The sequence below is a fragment of the Rosa rugosa genome, chromosome 1 (genome assembly GCF_958449725.1).
Source record: "Rosa rugosa chromosome 1, drRosRugo1.1, whole genome shotgun sequence".
Taxonomy (NCBI): domain Eukaryota; kingdom Viridiplantae; phylum Streptophyta; class Magnoliopsida; order Rosales; family Rosaceae; genus Rosa; species Rosa rugosa.
In genome coordinates, this window is record NC_084820.1 from 22,177,932 (window position 1) to 22,187,725 (window position 9,794).

Below are 9,794 nucleotides of genomic sequence, written 5' to 3' on the forward strand. Positions count from 1 at the left end.
TGCAAAAATTGGTCATTTAGCTCATCATCTAATTGGATCCCAAGCTTCACAAATGGAGATGATATTGCTTGACTTGGCTTCCTTTCAGCGGTGCGCCTTGTATTGATTGGACTGAATTTAGTTGATGTTGTGTCCCATATATGTTCTTCCTTAATCTGTAAAGAACAAAAAAAATTACTTGTTTGTTTGCATCATAATATATATTCTCGTTAGTTATGGTTTTAGAAACATACCTTAGGATGTGCTGCCTCAGAGTTGTCTTCACTATGTATTTGACATGATGACTCATCATTAACCTCAACTTCTTTTGAACTTTCAGTATCGAAATCATCACTTTCCTGATGGTTTTGCCCAATAGTGTTAGTTGATGACAGTTCCACGGTCTTCCTTTCATGATTAGCCTCATCCCTTTTTATACTGACATCTCGATCACCATCTTGTCTCACTAGTTTGAACAATCCTTCTTGTATCCCTTTAAGAAGACCTCCCAATTCATCAATCTTTTCCTCCACACGCATGATGGTACTCTTCACAGATTCAACATCAGCTCGAAGGGCAACCACATTTTCTGCCTCATGTTTCTGTTCACTTGAATTATAAACTTTGGAAACCAAAATGTTTGGACTTTCATGACCCCCTTTCCGCAATATCCATTTAATTAATTTTGCTGATTGCTCCTCTCCCCAAGCTGCAATTGAAGGCCTTTCACAATCAACAAGTGCCCTTCCATATCCGATGACATTATAATAATATAGTTGGAAGAACAACACACATCCAGATATGTACTTTGCTTTATTCTGCTTGAACAACCGCACACTTTCTAATAGAAATTCAAATGAGAAACTTGCCCAGTTCATACTTCTTATATTCTTCAGATTCTTCAATGCAAGAAGATACTTTGGATTGAGATGTGTTGATGTATTTGGGCAAAGCAAGGTTCCCAATGCCAACAGAATGAAGCTGACTCCAAAGTGATCATCTGCAACGTTTGCACCATCTAACTTTGTAATTATGTCAGAAATTTCTATATACCCAGAGTTTCCGACATAATAATCAACCAATGGTTTCATGTCAGGGTCTTCAATTGAGCCGTTGAAGTCTACATCTGTTCCTCCTTCAGGCACACTCATAATCTGTTTAAAATCTGAAGAACTCACTTTCATACTCTTACCATGCAGCTCAATCAAACACTCCTCAGTGTCAAACTTATCAATCAAAAATCGACATAAATCTCGGCGTACTCGTGTGCATGACAATTGCACTAATGTACCAAAGCCCAATTCAGTTATTGCTGCAATCTGTTCCCCAGAAAATTTAGAAACAACTTGTTGAAACTGGTGTGGACTACATCGAGTGGATATGGTAGCTGAGGGTTTGGATGTATTCCTACTTTTCTTCCTAATTCCAGATGAAACATCAGGGCCTGGAATATTGTACTTGGCTTTTTCAGTAGGCGTGAGTTTATGCCACTTAGAAGCCATCAGTTTCTTAAACTGTAATAGATTGGAACCACATATTTGCATATTAAAAGTTGCAAATAGAAATAAATAACGTAAATCAATCTCTTAGAAAATTAACTAGTTACCTCATTATCTTTCTTCACATTCTTCCCGCAAGCAATCAACTCATCTGCGTGGATTTTTCTGACGAAAATGAGAACGTTAACAAAGTTAGCTACAATTAATATTCAATGGATATGATATAGGTACATATACTTACAGGTATTGGTTGAAAGCAAATTGCCCAACAATTACTTTCTGTTCCTTTTTATCGTCTGTTTTATTCTTTAATTTACTGTTGCTTGTTATTACTTTCGATTCCGCCATCATCTGCAGAACGGTTGAAATATATTAAAACAAGAAGACCTGCAAGGCAACTCTGATACGTCCCTAAACCCTACTAGGAGGTATAGGGATATAACAATGGGCCAGGGCATGGGGAAAAACATACCCCAAACTAATCAAAGGATTCAAAGCACAGAATGTTGGAGTTAATGGGTTAGGACACAAAGCACATGGGAGGAGCAGACTTCAAGCATCTGCACAAATAGCAAACAGCACTCTCTGAGTCAAATTGCAGTGTGGATTAAAATTGTTCTCAAGTTTTCAGTCAGGGAAGAAAGGAACTCCGTAATGTATACCTTCAGTTAATAATTATAGGGTTACAGCATCTTCTCTTTCGCCTCCTTGCCTGCACTCCTCAAAATCCGTTCTGTCTCTAGGTTGAATTGTGCCTTTACCTGGATACGAAGCCTTGCGCAACCGAGATAGTTTCTGGTCTTTAGGAATTAGGGTTTAGGTCGTGGACTATAAGTTGTGGGTTATAACTTACGAACGAAATTGATTTATCATGTTATAGATTTAATTATTTTTTTCCCTTTTCCATTAACATAAAGGATTTTCATTTAAATATATGGAAAATATTAATGCTTTCTGAAATATAAAAGACCCTAAACCCTAAACCCTAAACCCTAAACCCTAAACCCTAAACCCTAAAATTTTCATTTATTTAGAAATTAACTACAATTGAATTCCTAATCAGTATTAAATGTTGTTTAACAAATTTCAAAACAACAAGATACATTCATTAGTACTCTAAGACCCTAAACCCTAAACCCTAAACCCCAAACCCTAAACCCTAAACTCCAAACTTTAACCCCTAAATAGTAACCCTAACCCTATTCCCTAAATGAAATATATGATTCTTGATAAGATATATGCTCCTCCTCGACAAGATATTTCTTTCTCAACAAGATACCTCATCCTTCACAGGATATCTGCTCATCGACTACATTACTACATATGTCTCACCTTAACAAGATATATGCTCCTCCTCGACAACATATCTCTCCTTAACAAGATATATGCTCCTCCTCGACAACATATCTTCTCCTTAACAAGATATCTGCTCCTCCTCGACAACATATCTCATCTTAACAAGATATATATATGCTCCTCCTCGACAACATATCTCTCCTTAACAAGATATATATATGCTCCTCCTTGACAACATATCTCTCCTTAACAAGATATATGCTCCTCCTCGACAACATATCTCTCCTTGACAAGATATATGCTCCTCCTCGACAACATATATCTTCTCCTTAACAAGATATCTGCTCCTTCTCGACAACATATCTCACCTTAACAAGATATATATCTGCTCCTCCTCGACAACATATCTCACCTTAACAAGATATATGCTCCTCTATAAAATAGTTCACTTATACATTGCATTCTACTACAAAATTTATCTAAAAGTCGTTTATGTTTACACTTTGACCACCTTTGTCACCTGAATAAGGATTCTTCAATCATATTTTTGCTAATTCCACGCTAGTACATCAAATATAAGCGAAGTGAAGTGCGATCCGTGTACTCCTTATTTCAGCCGTCAGATAACGACTTCTGTTCTCTTTTTTTTCACGCGGATCGAGCTTACTAACCGTCGATTTAATCCAATTGAGTTTTCAATACAATTCAGTTTTGTTTTTTGTTTTTTTTTTGATGCATAAGTTAGATTGCTCTTCTTCGTGCAGCGCCTCTTCTCTGTTTTCTCCTTTAACTCTCTCTCTCTCTCTCTCTCGGTGCTCTTGGGACGACGTCGTTCATCCATCGCCGCCTCCACCTTTGCTACTGTCGGTGACCACTTCAAGTTGGGTCTTCGCATCTGCAATCAAAGCCGAGTATTGGGGACATGCCGGAGAGCTTCGCGGCGGAGATTATAGCAAAGGTGTGTGTACGTCTTCAGTTTTTTTCATTGTTTGGATTGATTTCTATTTGGGTACCCATGATCTTTAGAGAAGTTTGAGTCTTTGGATTGATTTGGTGTGAAATTTGACTGTTTGATCCCAATTTTTATGTATTTCAGAAGTACAATAAAGGTGGATACTTTCTTGCCCATCTCTTAATTTCAGTGATGAACTTTCTTCATCTTATATTTGTGGGTATTATTTTTACGATTGAGAACTCAATTGGCCTTCATTTTTTTCACTAATCAAACAGAGTTTCTTGTATTTTGGGGAGAGTGTTCATGTTTGAAATGTTTTAATTGGCTGCAGAGGGTTTATGCTCTCCTCTGTTCTCCGGTGTTCTCCTGAAAATGTTGGATTGATTATGTTTTCTGGGATTTGATGTTGCTCATTTATCTAATAGTCTCCTCAAGCATTTTTGTGACGTTTGGCTATGTATTAAGCTTCTTCTTTACAACAGGTATGAAGAAAGACTCGCATGGTTATCAGTCCATGCTTTGATGTTGGTGTCAAGGAGATTGAAGGCTGACTGCTACTCTTCTTCCATCAAGACATGTTTGCCCTTGTTAACTCACCAATGTATTAGTTGTTAGGTCACCAAGTGTTGTACATGTTAAATACTACTTGCCCAGTTGATACGTTTTCAATTGCCTTGGTTGTTGCATTATACCTTTTGACTTTTTGCTTATATGGTTGAAGATGACCGGTTTTTCAAATGGATATCATCTTCCTGCAAATGCATCAAGGAATTATGTCTTGAAAATGTTAGTGGAATAAAAAAATATCACTATTGAGAGCTCGTCTTCAAAGTAACCCAAATGAAAATCGCTAAAAGATAACAGAAGGATAAAATGATGGCCAAAACTGATAAAGAAGTTGTTTGCTAAGGATAATATGCCTGACACACAATAAGATGTGTATAAGCATAAGAAAGGATTTAGACAGATTTTTTGCACCGAAACTGAGTAATGATAGTAATCATAAATAACTAATATGCTGCTCATTGTAAACAAAATGTACATTAACAAATTAGATTGACCATAACTGTTGGTCAATAATTGAAAAATTCTTTGTTTACAGAAAACAATTATTACTCTGTTTCAATCAAATGTTTCAAGCTCTATTTCGTCGACGTTTTTTCTGCGGGCATGTCGTTTTTGTGTGTCCATAGTTCTTGCACCAACTACACTGTCTAGATTTTTTAATACTTGTGGTCTTTTGGGTGCCTTTGGTCCTCACCTTGATTGGATCTTTTATAATATTACTGCAGTGCTCTGGAGTGACAATTTTTTCTTTCTCTTGCTTCCACAAGTCTAATAGTATGGGCTCTACTCTGATGAATTCTCTGTTGAGGATGTCCGTGCCCTCCTTTGTTTTCGATGCAAGAAAACACAGTTTACTTCCAAAACAATTTAAATCGCCGTACCTGTACGATATATGATTTATTATTGATTGTTCATCACACTATAACAAGACATTAGTTAAGATTCACAAACGAGCCTAAAACTAATCATAATGTGTTGTTAAAAAAAAAAAAAAAAAGTAAGTGACATTGTTAATGTAAAACAAGAAGAACTATTAAATATAATTAAATGAAGTATGTACCTGGCAAATTCTATAGCTTCATTAGGGACGTTGTCTTCATGAACTGATATTTGCGTATCAGATTTTGCAGACTTCGTCCACCTCTTCATTAATAAGGATGAAGGAATCTCATTCATACGCTCATGTTTCATAACGTTAAATATATGACAACATGGAATGCCTTCACATTCAAACAGCTTACATGAACACTCCATACGAGGATTGTTTTCATCAGGATAGTAAACCGTCGTGTACTCAATCTCTTGCTTGTTGTTATTGTAACTAGATGTAAAGTATACACGACTTGAACCAAACACCATAGTTCGAGATGTTATTAAATCGCCGACCCCATCAATCTCGTTACGTACATGCTCAAACACACTATCAGTGAACATAGTACCTGCATGATGTTCCATGTTAAAAAAAAAAAAAAAGGACATGAATAAAGTTATGTGTCCTAAAATCTTTAAGTAGATGCTCAAACACGCTATCAGTGAAAATAATACCTGCATGATGTTCCAATTTTCGAAGTGAAGAAGTAAGGACATGACTAGAGTTATTGGACTTAAAATCCTCTTCCACAACCTTGTTCCTAAGCCGTAACAATGCCCTATCAAGTGCCGGAATAAGTTCAAATAATTTCACACCGTTTTTCAGATAACCCTTCATATAGCTATTCATACCCTCACATCTCTGCGTGCTTCTCATACGGGCAAAAAAATGGCCACTAATAAATGCCTCTGCCCATATTTGCCTCTTTTCATACATCATCTTAACCCAATCCTTATTGTGGAGACCATGTGTGTTAACCATAGCATTCCAGCGTTTTTCAAAACCATCTGGAGTGACTTCATCCCACATACAACGTCTAAATTCAGAAAATACACTGTTCTTACGCAGGTGCCTCCGGGCATTCTTTGCTATGTGCCACGTACACAGACGATGAGCACAACCAGGGAGTACCACTTCAATAGCCCTTCGCATTGCTTCATCCCCATCAGTCAAAACAGCTACAGGCCTTTTGTTATTCATAGACGATATAAAGGTCTCCAAAACCCATGTGTAAGTCTCAATCGTTTCATCCATGAGTAATGCAAAACCAAAAACTGTGGTTGATAAATGATTGTTTGAACCAACAAACAACACTAACGGCTTCTCATAAGGATTGGTTTTGTAGGTACTATCAAACACCAAGACATCTCCAAAACAAGTATAATCCACCAGAGAATTAGAGTCTCTCCAAAACATATTCGCCAACCTATTATCTTCATCTATGCTAAACTTACAGTAGAAATGCGAGTCTGTGGCAACTTTGCCTCTCATATATGCAAGTGCAGCTTCTGCATCACCCTCAAGTAAAATTTCTCGGCGTCTTGAATCTAACTTGTTGTACAAGTCCTTCATAATAAACCCGACATTCTTAAAACCTCCTGATCTATCAACAATGTATTCATATGTATGACAAGGCTTAACAGACACTCTCTGCATAGATGTGGCCAGTGCTAAATGTTGATCTTCAACTGATCTGTGTGATCGAAGAAGATGCGACTCATGTGCTTGTGCAAGCTGATGTGAGTGGTTCGTTATGAAATCATCAACAATATAGGCATTAATATTCGAACGGTACCTTACTTTGAACAAGCATGGACAACTGAATCTTGTTTCTTTCTTTGGCCTGCGAACTCTTTTCTTGTTACTCATGTACTCTTCTCTTCTTTTCCCTTGAGCAGAACAAACCAACCGCAATGAAGTGACTCTCCCTGTTATGCGTATACTTAATCTCTTGTAGTCGTTTCTAACACCAAAACCCATAGCCTTTGCATAGGCATTGTAAAATGATTCAGCTTCCTCCACAGTCTTAAACTCCTGCCCTTTAAGATCTTCTGTAGACAACTTATCATACCGAACTCCCTTATATTGCATTTCATTACAGTTACTTCCATTACACATTGAAGATTCATATGATCCATCCATGCCTAAAATAGAAAAAAAAAAAAAGTTACAGAGATTGAGATTACAAACTAATATGCAACATATAATTAGATGGATTATCTATATCAAATTGAAACCTGTAGGATTATTAAAACAAAATTACTGTACTGGGAACAATATGTACGTACATAGTAGACCAATTTAAGGAATAAACAGGGTTTGGGATTTGTAAAATAGAGTCTTTTGGGTGTTTTGGATTGTGAAGTAGATGATGGTGAAACGAAAGCTAGTTCCTGGTTTATATGAAAGATCAAAGTAAAAAGATTTTAGTTTATTGTCTCTTACATGACAATAAATGAATCAGTAGCTAGGCCTTTTCTTTTCTTTTTTCCTTTTCAATAATATTTACATTGGTTCAACTAAAGTGGGATGAGATGCATTTGAGAATAACAAATAAGATGTCTCAGTTTCCACCTGCAAGCCAACAAATAAGGTGCACCCAGATATCATATTTAATCTTCAATATCCAAAATAATTTTTACCTTCAGATTGGACTACAATACATGCTCACATTCATCGTAACAGTCACTTTTTATGTAAAAAAGCAGAACCACCCTTTTGTCCAATCCTCGAATAGAATACTAGAAAAACTAGTAATTTTTTTATGCCCTAATGAGTTTTCTATTTCTAAACCAAGAACTATAGCTTGGATTTGAGAGCACGTTATGAAATGGGTCCTTAATAGGTTAAATTTTAGCTGATGTCGATTTTGCATGGGTCAAAGTTATGTTTTGTGATGAAATACTTACACCAACCTAGAATCTGTGACCTTAAGGATAAGAAAGGAGAATTGCAAACCAATCAATATCAGAAGCTTAGTATGAACAGAAGAAATAATGTTCACTCAAAACGATTTGAAGATGAAGTACAAAAAACAAAAGAACAAAAAAAACGATTTGAAGATGCAGTTCAAAATGGAGGTTGCTCCCACTGAGGCTGGGATGAAGCCAAAGAATTATTCTATGAACATGTCGAAAGACTTTATTCCTATGTGCGTTTTCTCGGAGGGAAATCAAGGCAAGATTGCTGTGAAAGGAAAAGTAGAGCACAAGTTTGACATGAAGCCCCATGGTACAAACTTTGAAGAGTATGGGAAGATGTGTCGTGAAAGGACAAACAAGTCCATGATCAAGAATAGACAAATACATGCAGGTTATTGATAATGACCGAGGAGTACATATGAGGCCCATTCCTGGTATGATTGGCTTGATTTCTACCAATGCCAAGGATGAGAAGAAACCTGTACCAGTTAAACAATCAGATGTGAAAAGGACTAGAAGGGATCGTGGGGAACTGGAGGATATAATGTTCAAGTTATTTGAAAGACAACCAAATTGGGCATTGAAGCAGCTTGTGTAAGAGACTGATCAACCTGCGCAATTCTTGAAAGAGATACTAAATGAGCTCTGTGTATACAACAAAAGGGGAACCAACCAGGGTACTTATGAGCTTAAGCCAGAGTACAAGAAATCTGTTGATGATACACCTGCAGAGTAAATTCTCTACCAATCTATTCATCATCCACTTTCCATTTTCGACAAACGCAAGTTCTCAACTGAAGAAGAAAGGTTTGCCTATGGTATTGTATGAGAAAGTAACACCATCAACGAGAACTGTAAACATGGGAGACAGCAGTCCCATTTCATCTTTTTAACTCCCACAGTTATATTCTCTTATTTGATCTGACCAGTGATAAAACGCTTACTTAAACTTAAAAAAAAAAGATTCAAGAACAGCAAGAATCTTACTTCAAAAGTATGTGATGACACACGAAAAGAAAAGTCCTTTGGAAGTAACCAAGAGTCCAAGATGGTCCAACCTGCAAGAACTCATTGTGAGAATCATAAACAATAAATCATGACCTCATCAAAGCTCTCATGGCATGGTTGGAGAGAGAGAGAGATTTGGGTACCAGAAAACTTACGAATACTGGGAAATCTATCATTCCTCAATGCAATTCTTCATTCCTCCGGTCTTCTCCTTTTCAACTTAGGGTTTTATCAGAGCAAAAGAAAAATTTGTACTGAAGAAATTGAACCAGTTCTTACGTCCCTTTTCTCCTTTTCAGCGCTCTTCCTCCTTCTCCTTTTCTCCTCTTCACTTTGTTCCCTGTGGCGCCTCCTCAATCCTGGTCAATATTGCACATAATCATCCAATTCAAATCACACAAACCCTGAATCACATCATCCAATTTATATGAAACAGAAAGGGTTTTGTTTTCTCGCTTTGTACAAGAACAAACTGTCGTTCTTCCTCTTTTCCTCGTCTTCTCCTCTTTTTCAATTCTAGGGTTTTTTTTTTTTTTTTAATTTCATTGTAGATATGTAATTCAGAATTTTGAAAAAGAAAAAAAAAATTATACATGCTACCTGGTAAGCAGGTCACCACCACTGAATATTCCTGACCATCAGATATATTCAACTTTTAATTAAATCCAACGGTCTAAGATATTCAAAAAACTTGATGT

At 36.7% G+C, this 9,794-nt stretch overlaps 1 protein-coding gene and 1 pseudogene across 1 annotated transcript; one reads left to right on the forward strand and one right to left on the reverse strand.

Moving 5' to 3' along the window:
- Positions 1 to 4,752: 4,752 nt before the first annotated feature.
- On the reverse strand, positions 4,753 to 9,590 carry LOC133723782 (protein FAR1-RELATED SEQUENCE 5-like). Its single transcript, XM_062150650.1, has 5 exons — positions 9,252 to 9,590; positions 9,076 to 9,146; positions 5,842 to 7,311; positions 5,357 to 5,735; positions 4,753 to 5,177 (listed from the first exon to the last, which is right to left on the reverse strand). Exons 3-5 carry the CDS (start codon positions 7,307 to 7,309, stop codon positions 4,865 to 4,867), a joined length of 2,160 nt encoding a protein of 719 aa, XP_062006634.1. The 5' UTR covers positions 7,310 to 7,311; positions 9,076 to 9,146; positions 9,252 to 9,590; the 3' UTR covers positions 4,753 to 4,864.
- LOC133741180 (uncharacterized) lies at positions 7,847 to 9,025 on the forward strand (annotated as a pseudogene).
- Positions 9,591 to 9,794: the final 204 nt, after the last annotated feature.